General features: G+C 37.6%; 1 protein-coding gene across 43 annotated transcripts in view; it reads right to left on the reverse strand.

Annotated features, from left to right (window-relative positions):
- PTK2 (protein tyrosine kinase 2) overlaps window positions 1-19,014 on the reverse strand; it is a 322,010-nt gene that overhangs the window by 184,301 nt on the left and 118,695 nt on the right. For all 43 annotated transcript variants that reach the window (XM_017962371.2, XM_021942917.1, XM_021942938.1 and 40 more), the window contains 3 exons: window positions 16,459-16,538; window positions 16,121-16,183; window positions 1,144-1,198 (listed from right to left, as the gene is read on the reverse strand). In XM_017962371.2, the coding sequence (XP_017817860.1) occupies window positions 1,144-1,198; window positions 16,121-16,183; window positions 16,459-16,538 (198 nt within the window). The remainder of the gene's footprint in view (window positions 1-1,143; window positions 1,199-16,120; window positions 16,184-16,458; window positions 16,539-19,014) is intronic.

Raw genomic sequence — 19,014 nt, forward strand, 5'->3', positions numbered from 1 at the left:
TGACTAATCCTTACAGTCCTATTCTGGATGGGTTTGACAGAGAGCAGGACCCAGATATCTGAATACAGAGCTTTTGTCACAGATTGCATCTGATAAATTATACCAACACTCTGACCCAATGATAATCAACATGACATTGACAGTTCTCTCTTTTGGTCTAAGATTTAATCCTCATATTAATCTCATGTGTTAGAAATGGATTTTATCCTCATTTTACAGATGTGTATACTGAAATACCAAAAAATGAAGCAATTTATCCAAAGTTAGCTACATTTTCTCATAACGTATGTCTTCTCCTGCTTGGGCTTCAGCTGATGGCATGCAGAATATGATCTCTGAAATAATAAAAAGTAAGAGCAGTAACATCCACTGTTGCTATGTGACAGGTACTGTGGTTAAGTAATATATTTACTAATCTGTTAAATATTCACATCAACCCTACAAAATACTATTTTCTTCTCTATAGAAATAAGAAACCAGACCCCAGACCCTGAGGCTAGAAAACGGCAGAGCTCATCTAAGCCAGACTCTGTCTTAACCCTAAAGTTTGTGTCCCCTGCTGCGCTTGAAAATCTTGATGTGTGCTCTGGATTAGCTGGGGAAATCACAGTTCAGAGTCCTCCCACCTCACTCCAAGGTGCTCTGCACGCTGGATATGGGAAGGACAAGAACTGAGGCTCTGCCAAAGCTACTAATATGGGGAAGCATCCAAAGAGTTAAAACAAAAGACACACCTTCAAAATGCACTAACACGCACGCATGTGCGTGCACATACACACACACACATACACACAATACTAATGATTCCACCATCACAATTACTTTACATATTGCTCATTTTCTTCTGCAAGTCAAAATATTTGAACCTATAGAGACCTAGATGACAGGAATAACTGTGCACGTAACTTTTTTAGTTTTATGCTTAGCAGAGTATCAAATACAATCAAGAAGTAAAACCACGTTTTATGGGAGAAAGCTATACTAAAAACCTATGTGACTAGAATAAATGTCAGTTTTTTAAATCATATATTTTACATGGAAGGAAGGAAACTACACTTTACTTTCCCAAAAGCAATTTATCACTGTGGAGAAGGTCTTGGCACAATTTTGTTATTTTATTATGATAAAGGAGACTCTAATTACCTTGACAGAATCCAGTAAACTCTTAGGAAAAAATCGCTTTAAACCAACATCTTTTCTGAAATATAAAAAGAAGCATATTAACAAATAACACCACCAAATCAATTAATATAATGACAAACTTGCAAGAACATAAAAGCACTGTAAATTATTTAACGTTCCATATATTATTTAGGAAGGAAACAAGTATAATAATGCTTTAATTAACCAGTATATTCACAGGAAGGATGGGACAAATCATTTTCTAGATATGTACAGAAAACACAAATAGAAGTTGATTTAAATAGAAATCCTTTTGGTTTTTCCTTTTACCCTTATTATTGAAAACTCTTCTAAAATATTCCCTCTTTGTAAATCATAATGCATTTAAAAAACTGTCCTTTTTCAGATATTGCTTGAAGGTTATAAACATCAGTTCCAACTGGGTAATACTGTATTTGTAGAGAAAATAGCTAGCCTGATTAGTAAATGATTCAGGATATACCTTACAAGTTACAGAAATAAATCCCTTAGGTTTATCCTAAAAGTTGACTATTTAAAAAAATAGACTTTTCTGATCAAGGGACTCATTCGTTTATCTCAGTTTCACATTAGGGGGAGAAAAAACAAACAGATAAATTTACGTGATTTGCCCTAGGTAAAAAAGGTTAATTTATGGAAATCACAGCAATGTTCTTTAAGTCAGGCAACAAAATTAAATTATCATCAAGAACCGCAATGCTCTAGCCAAGAAAATAGGTTAGAAAGAACAGCTGATTCTTTTCCTAGTACTTTGGTTACTAACTTACTCAGATGTTTTGGCCACTAGGTGTCACTCGTGTGCTAGTAATACGAAATAATGCCTCTGACGACATTAAGGAATGTCAGGAGACACATAAAAGGATCAAGGAGAAAAGGGAAATACAGGTTTCTTTTCAGAATCACATAATATATCACATATAACAAACTGAATATAAAGTACCAAGAAACAGGGATGACTTCTTCATCCATAACTGTAAGTTGGCTGGCGTTATAAACAAAACTAGACATCATGTCATGATACTATAATTCAAACATTTTAAATCCCTTGTTCTATAATCTGACTGCTAGTAGTACCTAAACCAATGAATTCCTCCTCTGCTAAATCCAAAACTGGTCTCAGTTCTCATTCTTTCTTATTCTGCTATTACTATGTTCATTACATCCTAAAATTATCTCAGCTTCTATGATATACTACTTTCTGGTTTTACCCATCAGTTAATTCATACAACTACTGATTTTACATTTCTGTCTCTAGCCACTTTTGTTTGTAACTTCCCTTCCTTACCTTTACAGAACCATCATTATCTATTTTGACAGTTGGATATGAAGGGGGAAAAGTATCCACACAAGTTCTTCCTTTTCATTTTGCCTCCTAAAAACACAGCGTCTTTGCATTTTAAGGATTTTGATGCCAATCACTACTGGGAAGTAGCAAAAATAGTACACAAAAGACACACTCTGGAATCTACAAGGCGGTATTCTTGATCATTTCTGCCTCTATCTACATTTTCAAGCCACTATTCCATAACAGCAAGCACTGATTTTCATATCAAAGAGGTTTTTTTTTTTTTTTTTTTTTTTTTTTTTTTTTGAGACCGAGTCTTGCTTTGTCACCCAGGCTAGAGTGCAGTGGCCCAATCTCAGCTCACTGCAACCTCTGCCTCCCAGGCTTCGAGCAATTCTCGTGCCTCAGTCTCCCAAGTAGCTGGGATTACAGGCCTGCACTACCACACCCGGCTATTTCTTGTAATTTTAGTAGATACAGGGTCTCACCATGTTGGCCAGGCTGGTCTCAAACTTCTGACCTCAAGTGATCTGCCTGCTTCAGCCTCCTAAAGCACTGGGATTACAGGCATGAGCTACTGCGCCCGGCCTCAGAGAGTTCTTAATTTGAATCCTGGCTCTGCCATAGGATGGACTTGCTGTTAACACCTGTGAGCCTCCAGTTACTTGTAAAGTGGGGGTGTGAACTACTACCACGCAGTGGTGCTGAGGTTTAAGTAAACTGTTTATGAAGTTCCTGGAACGTGAAGGGGGTAGTTTCTGTTCTGCCATAGAAGAATGCCTTAGAAAGCACTGCTGTCTGGACAGCTTCTGGTCTACATGCCCTGTGTGCCTCACTGTTTAATGCAGAAGGAGGCATGGCCTGACCTGAGGTTTGTTGGTGGACAGTAGAGGTAGTGAGAAGTCGTGAGATTCAGGGGCTACTGTGGACAGAGGCAACAGGGATGAGTGACTGGACATGAGGTGTGAGGGAATGCTGAAGCTATGCACCGAGAACGGGAAGGTGGGTGGGCATCAACAGTTCTATTTTAGACATGTGAGGCTGGGCGAGGTGTACATACACGCCCTTCTAGTAGGGATTTCAAGAAGGCAACTGGCCATGTCAGTATTTGGTTGAGGGAAAGACCAAGGCAGGGAATATCCTCTCCCCGACTGTGTGGCTGTCAACTGCTATTAGTCAACCCAGTTACACATCTATTTCTCTCAGAGCCAGGCAGAAATAAAAAACTTACCATATTCATTGCTGTCACAAATAAGAAAATTAAAGATAAACCAAAAAGTGTTGTATGATTCAAGAAAAATGAAAGGAAGCATATATTTTTTGAAAATAAAGACGAATACTAGGTATTGCTTTTACTTCAAAGGTGAAGACAACTCCATTTAAAAAAAAAACACCTGAAGGCCAATAATTAGCATATATACAGTATAGATTTTCTTAAACTTATTTTGAGTAATAACAAATTTGTAACATTTGTCCATATGTTAGAACTTTATTGACACCTGGCAGTTGAGAAAATAAAAATGAGGCTCAAGCACACACAAGGTCATGGTAAAAAGTTTGCAACACTGCCTTTAACACATTTTAATTTAATCTAGAAGTCAAACTACTTCAGGTTTTGTGATAGAGGACTCTGAGCACACCTAACGCACTATGTTCAAAGATTTTAGGGAAAGCCTATTATAGATATCTAAATTTAAAGCCTTAGGAAACCAAGCAGGGACTTGTAGGCTGTCCCATTTTTAATATGAGGTCACCTCTCTCCATGATCTGTGTGTCTGGGACTGGTTTACAACGTGCACTCTAATAAGCAGTAGTTTTGCCTCAAGTGGCATAAAAACCTTCTTTGAGCCCAAACTCTGTACAACTGTCCTGTATGTGAATAAAACAACAAATACAACTTATACATCATAAACAAAATATAATTACTAACCTTTATCATATAATAATTCCTGACTATATTAACTGTCAAAGGATACGTCCTAAATGCATTTAAACTCATGTAATAAAAAACTAGCTCACATGAAGCTTTTAGAATACTGCCAAACCCCAGTTCCCAAACCCAAGCATCAGTTTATTAGATTCCCACATCAGTTCAGAGAAAACTCTTGAACCCATACACAGATGACAAGACACTAACATTAGGTTAGAACTGTGTTGTCCAATATGCAACCACTAGTGATATGTAGCTATTTATACTTAAATTAGTTGAATTAAATTAAAAATTATGTTCCCAACTGCAATGCTCAGCACATTTCAAGTGATGAGCAGTCCCATGGGGCTAGAGGCCACCGAACTCAGTGGGGCAGCCACAGAACAGTTCCATTGTTGCAGAAAGCTGCAATGCGTGGGGCTGGGACAGAGCAATGAATCTAGGACTTCGGGCACCCTCATTCTCTAGGGCTTGCTGCTGTGGGCCCAAAGGCTCCTCAGTAAGGGCAGAGACAGGTGAAATGCATGAGCACTGGGGATAGGTGCAGAGCTACCACAGGCACAACCACACAAGGTTCCTGCCTTGCTCAGAAAGACTGGGGAAAGGAGGTATAGAGGGGTGAGGAGAGAGCTCTACCATGACAACGCAGAAGGCAGCAGATCTTACAGGAGACAGCTGTACGTTAAACAAGAAGCCTTTCGTTGGGATTGCCTGTATATACATAGCAGAGGGCTTCTAAGTATTACCTTTCCTACTTCTCTCTCAGAACTAACAAAAACAGTTTCTATGATCTATTCACTAAGATTCAAATCATTTAGATTTGAAGCTACAAAGACTAGAGAGGCTGTATTCGTTTACTTCCTCACGGAGACTGTATGACATACTAGGCACCATAACAGATCATGGGGTAGAAAAATCACTAATATGTTTTCTTTTCTTAAGTGAGATAATTACATAAACAACTAACTACCACACAGTGTGAAAGGTACTATAAGAGTTTAAAACCAATACACTTAGCCATCGAGATTTAAGGTTTTTGTGGCCAATTTTAACCAGAACTCTCTTCATGTTTAACTGACCTCTATCCTTTAAGTGAAAGATTTAGAACACTGCTGACTGATGTGGTCTTCGTTCTCTTTTGCTAAACCTCAAAATCTCGTTCATTACTCCACTGATTCCTGTTGCCATTTAGCATTTTTGGAAAATCCCTAGAGAGCTCTGCCCTCCTACATCCCTGCATGATGACTGTGCACCTCCTCGTATTCCTCCTTTCACACCATAGTGGCCATCCAGAATCGTTCAGGAAAAGAGGCTGTGTAGGAGGGCCCCTCCCCACCTGCACCAGCTGACTGTCATCAGCATTCCCCACTCACTGAGATGAATCCTCTACAGTGCCCGTCTAGTCCCAGCCTGTGGTCTTATCCTGCACGTGTGTATTCACATCTACAAATTCGTAACACAGCTGGCTTTCAGAAGCCTCCGATGGGAATCAACTGTCTTTACATATTAAAAAGAAACTAACCTTATTATAAGCAAATTCTTATATCAAAGATAAATTTATTTCTCTTCTGGCAGTATTTCTGAGAAGATTCTTGTCTGTTGACCTTGTTTAATATTTTGTGAACACAATCCCTCAAATACTTAAAACCTAGGCAAAAATGCAGCCAAAACTAACTTCAAATATAACTTAAACAGGCATTTCCATGTAGTAACTCTATCTTACCCTTTCTCCAAAACTGTCAGAAATAGTATGGTGGTACTTTCACCTCTAAATTATACTCAAGCCTCTTAACAATAGACAAATGCTAAAATTATCTAACTGCAATGGAGATTGCTGTTTCTTAATGACATTCTTCCCTTCATCCTGGGGATGAAGTTGTCTTTTGGTCAGGTACAGTGCTGCCTTCCCCAGTCTCTTCTGTAGCAAGGTATGGCTATGTGACTATGTTTTCTCCTATGTTCCTCTAAGGGAAAGTACTAAACAGCAGGTTCATAAATAATGTCACTATTATTTAATGTTGTTTCATTATAATGTAGATGAGAAAAAAAAATCGATTCCCAGCTGGGTCACTATATGGAGTGTGCATGTTCTCCCTGTGTCTGTGTGGGGTTTCTATGGTTACTCCAGTTTCCTCCCACATCCCAAAGATATGCATGTTAGGGGAACTGGTGTCTGAACTGTCCTAGGATGAGTGAGTATAGGGAGGGAGGAGAGAGTATTCCCTGTGACAAGAATGGCATCCTGTTCAGGGCTGGCTCCTGCCCTGCATCCTGAGCTGCTGGGATACAGTCCAGCCACTCATGACCTTGAACTGGAATAACTGGGTAAATAATTATGTCTTCTTTTTAATCAGACTTTTAAAAATGTATGTTTACATTTATTCCAACGTTTAATACTAGAAGTGTTTTGGATCTCTACTTAGAAGCTGGGGATGTTTTTGTGACCAGAAGGTAGCTGCTTTCTCTCCTCCTCACCTCTTATTTACAAAAGATGTAAATAAAAGTCTTGTCTGTTTTACACTCCAGTTGTTCCCTGTTGTGTGAGCCCACAGGAAGTAACGTACCAGGGACAGGGGCTGGGGGACTTCACTGTCTTCTCCTTTGCCTACAAAAAAGGTACCTTGGTTCTTCCTAGATTGGAAAGACATGAAAAAGAAAGACTAATGAACTCTTTAGCTGGTTTAAAGAAAAAACCCTTAAGTTTCTAGATAGTATTTGTCTCACTCTCAGAAACTGTGCCTTAGCGGTAGCAGTACTAGTATAACTCAAAATAGTTATTTATGGCTGGGCATGGTGACTCACACCTGTAATCCCAGCACTTTGGGAGGTCAACGCGGGTGGATCACTAGAGGTCAGGCATTCGAGACCAGCCTGGCCAAAATGATGAAAGCCTATCTCTACTAAAAATACAAAAATTAGCTGGGGATGGTGGTGCACACCTGTAATCCCTGCTACTTGGGTGGCTGAGGCAGGAGAATCACTTGAACCTGGGAGTTGGGAGGTTGCACTGAGCTGAGATCATGCCACTGCACTCTAGCCTGGGCAACAGAGCGAGAGACTCTGTCTCAAAACAAACAAACAGAAACAAAAAAGGTTATTTATTAATACAGTAAAGCAGCCAGGCGTGGTGGCTCACGCCTATAATCCTAGCACTTTAAGGAGCCCGAGGTGGGCTGATCACTTGAGGTCAGGAGTTCAAAATCAGCCTGGCCAACATAGTAAAACCCCGTCTCTACTAAAAATACAAAAAAAAATCAGCCAGGCATGATGGCGGGCACCTGTAATCCCAGTTACTTGGGAGGCTAAGGCAGGAGAATCGCGTGAACCTGGGAGGAGGTTGCAGCGAGCCGAGGTGGCGCCACTGCACTCCAGTCTGGGCAATACAGCAAGGCTCCGTCTCAAAAAAAAAAAAAAAAGTACAGTAAAGCTGAAAGGGTATTCTGCATTAGGCTGTAAACAACTGAGTTTGACTTTAAAATTCCTGCCAGAATCTAATAAATTATGTGGAACATTTCATGAGTTTTCTTATTAGAAAGGAAAAAGAGAACCATGAAAAGTACTAATAAGAAACAAGTAGTATTCTGCATTCATGTATACTTCCTTTCCGTACTGAAGAAATACATAAATTTCTAAATGGCTCCAAGTTACTAGCCAAAACCAATAGGAAAAAGCAATGCCAATGCTCTCCTTGAGGTATGGGGGCCGCTAGGGTCCCCAGTTGCTCCTGTGATAGAACAGCCATGGTGTATGCATGCAAGTCCCTGCACATCCTCTCAGCCAGGCCACTCCTAAAGCACTGGCATCAGCCTTTACAATGGCCGCAATGGAAGACAGGACCAAATGCAATGTTGTTAAGTATCTTTATTATATAAAATATAAATAGGTTAATGTTTTTGCTGGTATGCTATTATTGGGCCAGGTGTGGTGGCTCATACCTATAATCTCAGCACATTGGGAGGCCAAAGTAGGAAGACTGCTTGACCAGCATCCGTTAAGCTACCGTTCAAGAACAAGGGTGAAATTTTTAAGAGAGAGAGATTTAAAAACAGAATTTTATCATCAGAAACTACATATTAAAAATTTCTAGGCCGGGTGCGGTGGCTCACACTTGTAATCCCAGCACTTTGGGAGGCTGAGGCGGGCGGATCACAAGATCAGGAGATCGAGACCATCCTGGCTAACACAGTGAAACCCCGTCTTTACTAAAAATACAACAAATTAGCCAGGCATGGAGGTGGGCACCTGTAGTCCCAGCTACTCAGGAGGCTGAGGCAGAAGAATGACATGAACCCAGAAGGCAGAGCTTGCAGTGAGCTGAGATTGCGCCACTGCACTCCAGCTTGGAAGACAGAGTGAGACTCCGTGTCAAAATACAAAACAAACAAACAAACAGAAAAACACTTCAAAGTAAAAGAAAAAGGGAAACTGATGTTGGAAAGATAGATTGAGCTACAATGAAGAATGTTTAGGCAATAGGGAGATAAACATGCAGGTTTCTAGGATGCCCCCAGCGCACGCGCGCGCACACACACACACACACACACACACACACACAGCACGACATGCAGAAGGGAAACTTTTTGGCTTTCTGGACCGACGGTACCTGCAAGGTGGGGACGATGAACCCGGCACTTGGGCACTGAGATTGGACCCGAGGGAGTCGGAAGTGGTATCATTTCCTGGCTCTTGTCAGAAGCCGCAACAGTGGAAATTAAGCCCCCTGGAATTCAGCTTGCTCAGTCTAGGGCCACCAGCCTCTGATTCAAGCCACTTTGGTGGCCTGAGTGAGAGTCAGAGTAACAGCAGATTGAGACATCCCAGTACCTCAAAGTTATTGTCAAATACAGAACAGAAAACAGCTATGCATAAAAAACATGAAGAAATAAATGGTGCAAACACCACAGATGCGCATAGCAGAGGTTACCAAGCATGAAGAAGATTACATTATATGAAATGGAACGTCTAGAAATGAAAAATGTAAGTGGTAGAATGAAATAAACAAATGAACAACGTATGGCATAAAGATACTACTGAAGAGAATTAAAGAATTAGACGACAAATCCAAGGAAAAATCCCCCCCAAAAAAGAAGATCCAGAGAGAGAGATAGAAAATACAAAAAATGTAAGAGATAGCAAAGATCATAAATACATCTATTGATTATTAAAGAGACAGTGGCATATATTTTCCAGATGAAAAACATGAATCTACAGAATTGAGAAGTATGCCTTATTCCAACTGGATTTATAAAAAGAAATCGAAGCACAAGACATGAATAAAACTAGAAAAGATGAAAAGTAGGAAAAGGACCTTAAAAGAAAAAGCAACCACAAAGAAATGTCAACAGACATTTCTAGTCATAACAGAATATCTTTACAGTGTTGAGGAAAAAAAAACCAATGATCTGAACAATATATTTGGAACAAAAGGAAAAGCATACCAGAAAGGTGGTCTGAGATACAAACATGGTTATTTTAATCAAGGTCTTGCTCTGTTGCCCAGGCTGGAGTGCAGTGGCATGATCACAGCTCACTGCAGCCACAACAACCTGAGCTCAAGCAATCCTCCAGCCTCAGCCTCCCAACTAGGTGGGACCACAGCTGCGTGCCACTGCACCTGGCTAGTTTTTAAAATTATTTGTAGAGATGAGGTCTTGCAACATTATGTTATCCATGCTGGTCGACACATCTTCCCACCTTGGCCTCCCAGTGTGCTGGGATTATAGGTATGAGCTACTGCACCTGGCCCAATAAAGGATGTTTACGAAATAAAATAATACACATGCAGGGAAAGCCAAAAATAATAACTGTATAAAATAATAATAATGTCTAATATTTGGAGTTTCAATTTTGAAAAGATACAACTAAAATAACAGGAAAAAATGATGTGTAAGTTGGAAGAAGATGGGGAGACTTAAGGTGTTTCAAGGTCCTTGCTTTAAGACAGGGTTAGATAAGTTTAAAATCTGGAGTTGGTTAATATAGAAGGTTAAATGTAAGGGTAACTAATGAAAGAGTAGAGATGTTTATAAATTTCAAAGTAATTACAGAAGAAAATGTGGACTAAGAATACCAACAAAGAAATAAACAGCACATGCAGTCACACACAATTCATTTCTAGGACACTGGAAACAGATAATAAAAGCGAGTCCAATATATCACGCATCCTAAGAAATACAAATGTACTTAACCTATCAGTTCAAAGACATACTTAGCAAACTGGATTTAAGAAATCCAGCACTATGACATTTTTAAAAGACACACCTAAAAAGTATAAGGACACACAAAAGTTGAAAGTGAAAAAATGGTAATGTATAAACCAGGTCAAGGCTAACCAAAGAAGGCAAAACAGATTTCAGAACAACAACAACAAAAAATTATCAGGCATAGAGAAGATCACTACATAATGATGCAAGATTCAATTTACCTAAAACGCAGATTGTTTGGATGTTTAAATAAAAGAGCCTCAAAATACAAAGGAAAAATAAATAGACTTATAGGAAGAAACTGGCAAAGTCATTATCACAGATGGGTATGTTAACAAGCTTGAATAGGAAATGCATTTTTTAAGTCACACTAAAACATTTATAACAACTGATCACACAAAGCAAATACAACAAAATGTTAATAACTGTAGCATTCTGGTGCTAGACACATAGATGCTGACTGAACAAGTCTCTCAACTTTTTTGTATTTTTGAAACTTTTTCATGATAAAACACTAGGGGAAAATGATCTTATTCTAGGGTCCACAAAGGAAGGCTCCACAAAAGCTGAGAGGCTCTTGTCACACAGACTATGCTATCTGAGCATAATGCCATTAAGTCAAAAGTTAATTTAAAAAGAAAATATTTTTAAAATCCACACATTTGAAAATATAAAAACAGAATGAATGCACAAAAGTTTCAAAACAAACATTTAACAATCTTAACTTCTGGAATGCCTTTGTAAAAATAGGATCTTAAAACTCAAAAACCAAAATGAAAATACCATTTTACTACATTAAAGAAAGACAAACTTCTGTATGATGAGAGCCATATACACATAGTTGAAAGAAAATGACGAGCTAGGAAAGAAAATACAGAACTAACATTACAAGATAGTGTTAACATGACAAAGACTGCTTAAGATCAATAAAGAAAAAATAAACATATTAGAAAAGCTTATTTAAAATACAGTTAATTTACAAAAAAAACTTTAAAATGGCCATATATGCAAAGAGGTTTAATATTACCAGTAATCAAACTAATATAAAGCAAGTTATCATCTGTTGCCTATCATATAGGCAAAAATGAACAAAAAATGGCACCATGCCTTACACTGTTATTAACCTGAACTGAATGTCAACTATTATGTGGCTGTTTAAATGTAGTATTGTATACTCATGGGTGGACTATATACTAATGTATATTTCTATTTAGTCACATGGAAAGATCTATTAAACATAAAGTTGAATAAAAAGGCAAGATGCATATAGGATCATTCCACTTATATTAAAACTATGCATTGAATGCGCACACAAGTGTTAAAACAGAGAGCTATAAGGATATTTACTAAAACTATGATGATGGTTATCAGTAAGAGGAGTTGAAAAAATTTTCTTATTTGACAGTGTAGTTTCAATGTTTCTCTAACTAGAATGTATTATTACCTTTGAAAACAAATAAATTAAAAATCATTTTAAAAGGGCTCAAAATTAAATCAACAGATGAACAATAACATTGTTTTCTATCATTTTTTTTTCTTAATGCTCTTTAAAGAAACTCTACAGTTTGGTTTTTATCCTGACTGACAATCAGTATCTCCCATGGATAATAATCATAATTATAGTCCGCATTTATTCAGTGTTGGGTACAATATGTATTAAGCTCTTGACATAAATTATCTCACTCCTTACGACGCTCCTATATATGTATCACCAATATCCCCATTTTACACGTTTGGAAACAGACACCAAGAGCTTACTAATAAAACTTGGCAAATAAAATAGTCAAGGTGTAATAAGGACTTGAACCCAGATATTCTGCTTTAAGAAGTCACTCAACTAATCTACTTATAAGGAGACGGTGCTGAATTCACACAAGTTGTATAATTGCAAAGAATCACTAACATGGAACAAAAGCACAGGAATTTAGAAAGAGGGGACAGCAAAATAAGCACAATAATATCCTAAAACTACAAGAAACTCAAGATTCCTCTTTCTTTTAACTGTCATATTTACTTACTTTAAATATCGCACATATAAATTAACTAAGATGAAACAGCCATATCAAAACAACAGATCATTCAACTTTCCATGCAGTCCTCTAAGAAGGATCTAATTTACAAACTCATGCTGTCTAGTTCTCCTGTTTCAAGCAATAATAATCACAAGCCCTTACTTATGTACAGCAATTCTCCCATCCAAGTACAAACCAGGCCCGACCCTGCTTAGCTTCCGAGATCAGACGAGATCGGGCACATTCAGGGTGGTATGGCCGTAGACAAGTATAGCAATTCTCATATTCTCCATTTCACTGACCCCTGACAAAAACTATGTAACGTTTTGAAAGCACTGGTTAAAGCCCTAATTTGTCCTCTTCTATTCATCTCTTCTCTGATCATCTGAAGTTCTGTAATTTCTAGAAATAAGCCCAATTTACACCAACTTCAGTGCAAAATTTGACTTTCATTTCAAACAGATCTTGAACTTAAAATTCTTCTCTCCAAACGTACCACTCAGAAATTCACCTTGACGGATAATCTGCTTTTCTTTAACTGTTTTGGCGATTAAAAACATGTCAATGTATTATTCGTGGAAATTTCTTTCAAGTATCTCTCTTCCTGTATCCTTTTGACAGTATGTCTGGCTGTCTTCATTCCTTTGTACACCTCTGGTTCTCACGCAGACTCTATCTCTCAGTTACTATTTCATTTTCCTGTCTTGGCCTCACATAGAGATAGGTAGAATACACATCACATCATTCTTTTTCCCCAGTCACTACACTAGGGTAGGCTTCCACAGTGACCCTGAAAGATGATCACATGTGTTCCTGGAGTCCTCTCCCTGTATATGTAACTCAGTCAGGCCACTGAGCTAGCACTCTTCTCTTGACTTCACATAACTATTCGTCATCTATTGTACCTTTTTAGATCATCTCTAACTACTTGCTTAATTCTCCCATCAGGATTTTCTTCTTAGATAGGTCTTTTATTTTACAATAGTTTTAGATTTACAAAAGAGTTAGAAAGAGAGTATCCTGTATAGTCCACACCCAGGTCCCCCTACTATTAATATCTTGCATTACTTTGGTACATCTGTCACAAATAATAAACCAGTATGAAGATATTATGATTAACAAACTCTGTACTCAGATTTCATCAGTTTTTTCCCTATCCTTTTTCTGTTCCAAGATCTTATCGAGGACACCACATTACATGTAATCATCATGTTTCTTTAGGCAACTCCTGGATATGTGAGTTTCTCTGACTTCCACTGTTTCCTTCATTACCTTGACAATTTTGAGGAGTACTGGTTAGGTACTTTGTAAAATGTCCCTAAAGAGGGATTTGTTTGATGTTTTTTCTCATGATTAGACTCAGGTTATGGGGTTTTGTTATGAGGAAGGCTACAGAGGTAAAGTGTCTTTCTCAACACATTACATCATGGTTGCACACTATCAACACTACTGATCACTGGTTATGCTGACTTTGACCACCTGGCTGAGGTCATGCCTGTCAGGTTTCTTCACTGTAAAGTTACTTTTTCCCCACACTTCCTTTCCTTATTATACTCTTTAGAAACAAGCCACTAAATGTAGCTCATATGTTAGAGGTGAGTTTTATGCCCCACCTCCTTTGAGAGAGGGAATCTACATAAATTTTTTGGAATTTTTCTGTAGAGGAAATTTGTCACTGCTCCTTTAAATATTTATTGATTCAAGTATTTATATTACTATGGATTCATGGGTATTCATACTTTGGGTTATAGTCTAATACTATGTAACTTAATTTGTTGCTCAAATTGTTCCAGCTTTTGTCACTGGGAACTTTTTCCACTGGCTCCTTCATCCTCTGACACGGCCCCATCGTTTTGCTTTTTGAGCACTTCCTTCTTTCTGGCACTACAAGCAGCTCTAGGGCTCACCCTTGTATTTTTTCTCCTCTCCCTCGAACTGCATTTTTCCAAGGAGCTCTGGTTCCTTCCACTGAAGAATGGTACTAGAAACCAAGATCTAAGCACAGAGTACCATAAGAGAAGATTTTTAATGCTGCTGGCATTTGTGATTTCATAACAGTGAAATAAACGAACAGTGATCTTTCCTTTTTCATTTTAAAAAACATGAATGTTCCCTTAGAACTAAAAATCAACATGCTCCAAGTAACTTGTTTTCTTTCTCCTCAAGCACACTGCTTTTCTGTGACTGGTATCCATAGTGGCCCATGAGAGAAAACCAAGAGACTCCCTGGGTTCCTCCCTGTCCTTGATTCAAATATAATCAGGCTCCAGTCACACAGACTCTGCCTCTGCTAGCCCAGGTCTCCATGGCCACTGCTTCCTTCTGTCTCACAGCCTCATCATTCTCACATGGACAAGAAAGGTACAGCAGCTTCCTGACTCACTGCTTCCATCTTTAATCTTCTTTAATAAAATTCTAATCTTACAAATACGGAATTCTAACTTGCAAATCTCATCATATAATTGTCCTGCTTGAAATGATGAGTCAGCGATGCTCAAAGGCTAAGTCCAGACTCTTTAAAGAATGTACTAGAGAGGTAACGACCTGGTCCCTGTATACACGTCCCTATCTCCCTCATAAGAATGCTATTCTATCTACTCACAACCAACTTAGAGTTTCCTAACCTTTGCCTGATGGTCCATGTTTCTATGCCTTTGCAAATGTTGATTTATCCTCTTGACTGGCTTCCTGGCTCCCATGCAACAAACCCCACATACCTACACTTTGTGAACCACTCATTCTTTAAGACTTAGGTTAAATAACATCTCCATGTGAAAACACCTCACACATCAAGCACCATCCTCCTGCAAACACCCAGTTGATACTTCCACTTTCATTTCTAGCACATTATGTTATAATTTTGCTTACTTGTCTGAGAGTCTTCCTTTTAGTGAAATGCTTCCTGGGGGTTAAAATTTTGTTTTATTTCCGAATCTCCGGCACTTAGCTACAAAGGACTCAATGTTCAATTATCTTTTTGCTGAATTAATTATGAAAAAGATGAAGTATAGGGCTTCTAGTCTCCCACAAGTAAACTCCACATTGGGTTAATTTAATACAATCTAATATAACAGTCTAATGCACAAATTAATTTCATTATTGGAAAAATTTCTAGTTATTCTAGATTTTTCTGATACATGAGCAGTGAGTAACTTCCGTATCTCCGTTTGTGAAAAACAATCTGTAGTAACTTATACAGAGAATACGAACAATAATTTATAAGCAATTTATAGGCAGCTGTAGAATTCAATATAAATTAGAAAAAATATCACCTTGCTATGATTAACTCTACACAGACAAAATGTGTATGTTAACAGGCCATATACAGTATTAGCTTTAAGACATCTATCAACAAATCTAAATGTTTACTAACACAATTAATGTCATCAAGGATTCTGTTCTTTTCCTCTTCCAGACATAAAATTTTAGAAATAGTAGTGTTTCAGAATCAGTATTTAATTTTAAGATAAACTACAAACTAATTTAGTTCCGCATATTTACAGGTATAGCTTATAAGTATAATACTTACTCTAATACTTCATAGTTAGACTTCTTTTCTAGGGCATTGCCCCGCATCTCCCAGTATGATCGCCTAAAATCAGGGAAGACATACATTTATATGTATATATAAGGAAAGGTTATATTGTTAAATGATAAAAACTGGGGGAGTGGCATCTGAATAATAAATAAAATCAATGGCAACAACTGCAATTATCTTTGTACCAAACCAACAGTTCATAATTTACTCAAATTTTATTCAGTATTTCACTGATAATCATTATGAAGAAAAGGAAAATACCTGCAAAATATTCAAAAATAATTTAAAAATTGATAAATAAAGGCCTCAATGTATAGTTACCATCTTACCGTATTTCTAGACAACCCAACTTCAAAGCAATTTCCTGGTCCACTTGATCAGCTATCTCTAACATATAATCGCTCTTCACCTACAACAAAAGGAATAGGATAAACAACACTGTTTTAAAAGAAAAATATTAGATATATGCATTCAATAAATGTTTCCTGAGTACCTTTCATATAGTTTACATTGTGTCAGTAATTATGCTTGATGTTAAAGATATAAACATGAGTTATACCAAAAAATATTAAAGAAATAAAACGGTCTCCTATTAAGAAAAGCTCATATAATCTATGACCACTTAAATGGGACATTAAGAAACAATGAATAGAGTCTGAATCATAATAACCTTCAGCTGCTCCACACCCTTCCCATGCTGTCAAAAGTGAAAACCAGAAGGGAAATTTCCATTTCTACAAAAATTTGCAGATGTATTTTCTGACCTCAAACTACAGTTCCAGCAGCATATTTTGGACTCCAATGAAAAGGCAAAGGATTTACATACTTCAAAATCCATTTAAATGTGCAGCTGAGGTGTTTCCATCTAACCATCAATTTTAAGTGATTAATCTGCAAAGTAATACAAGCTTAAAGTCTAAAGCAAACACAAGAATCTAATGGAATTCTTGAAATGCCTTCTAAACAATGAATAAACTCAATTTTAAAAGCTGATAAGAGTGATATCAATACTTGCAAGTAATTGTCACTGTGAACACATTTTCAAAGATGAAATGTGTACCATTTCCTTGTAGATTAGCCTGAAGAGAATAAAATCTGCAATTTATTTTGATAAGCGTACCCATTTTGAACCTCACATGAAATGTTATCCCCCCTTCCTCCAAGAAGCATCCCATTCTCTTCAGCAGCACACCTGTGTTACTAGAAAACTACACTCTATTATGAACTTTATCAACACAAAAATTTGTGCAAATTTGTCTTCTCTCTTGTTCTGTACTTTCATAATACCCTCCATTTTGCCTCGTTCCTCAAAGTCTAAAATATTTACTCTGACCCTTTACACACAAAGTGTCTTGACTTCTGCCCTAAAAAAATTTTCAAACATCCTGTTCATCAACAACTGCCTACTAGCCTGCTAGCTCATTTGTTCAAAGAGTTCCATCCCCAGTTAACTCACCTCTCACTCCACACCAATCTTTGTCTACTTCATACTGGATGGTTCCTCGTTATGACCGTCTCTTGCAAAGACAACCAGCTCCCCTGTCTCCTATTATCCCTCTGTTTGAATTGCTTGGTAAACCCAAGCCATGTTGAACCTACCCACTCACTCATCCTCTTCATGCTTAGATGAGCAGCTGGAGAAATCATAGTATAAACTCCACTTTCAACTCATGAAGACAAATCTCAAATGGCCAGTTAAAACTATCTGGAAATTGAACAATGCTTGCCTAGGAAGCTCTACAATTCACTGATTTCATACGTCCTCCAGTAAGCCTGCCATATCTCTGTTACAGAGAAGATAAAAGACATCAGATGGGCATACTCTCTGTAACCTACCAGGAATTCATAACTTAATATGCATTTAAAAAGTATGAACATTTACTCATTATTTTCTCTTAAAGTAGGAGAAACATTCCGTCAGCTAGCAGTAGACAACTATGTGCTATTACTGATTTAAGGAATATTCTGTCTCAAAACCTTCCTTTATTTTCTGCATTAGCATCTAAGTCTGGGTGCTCAATAAATATTTATTGAATGAATGAGTGAACAGTCATCATCAAACTGGAGGGTGGGTACATAAATGTTATTTTCCATATGTATTTTCCATCCTTTACAAGGAACAACAGTTTCTACTACTTCCACATAGCGGGCACTCAAGACTGATCAACTGCAACTGAATTAAGTAAAGTCAGTTAAGTAAAAAGCTTTAGGTCTAGAACGATTTGTTTAACTTCAATTGGCTCTTGTTTCTACAAAACAAAAAATAAGTCTCAATCTAAAGCCTGTTTTGCATCATAACTAGGTTTATTATCGAGCACAAAAATAAAGGCGCAAGAATTAAACCAAGACAGGTATTTAGATAGGCAGAAAAATACCACAGCTACTCTGATGGAAACATTCAGTGGCTTTTAGTTGTCCGATGCAGATTTCAGAGGAACTACTGCAGACCACCAATTACATGTTGAGGAAAATGCACCATTATGAAATTCAATTAATCTTGAAGATTAATTGCCACAATTTTTAAACACTATTCACAGGTAGGAAAAATAATCAAATGCTATATTTCATCATCAAAATGAAATTTGTATTGTAAAAATGAAAAAAGGGGAAATTATAATTTAATAATCTTCATTTAAAAAATCTCATTTATGAGAATGATTTCAAAGTTCTGAGAGTTGTTTTCCTGTAGCTTTAATCTCGATTATCAGAACTGTATGATCACAGACTGAATCTATTTGTGGCCCGACGTGATCAAAGTATTCTGCAAAGAGTATAGATCTGAAATAGAATAAGGCATCACCACAGACCCGCATCCTCCCCTCAAGCCCCAAAGCAGCTTCCCCTCTGCCGCCGGAGAGAAAGCAAACTCTGTTCAGTGTCTCAAT

The sequence above is a fragment of the Papio anubis genome, chromosome 8 (assembly GCF_008728515.1).
Source record: "Papio anubis isolate 15944 chromosome 8, Panubis1.0, whole genome shotgun sequence".
Taxonomy (NCBI): Eukaryota; Metazoa; Chordata; class Mammalia; order Primates; family Cercopithecidae; genus Papio; species Papio anubis.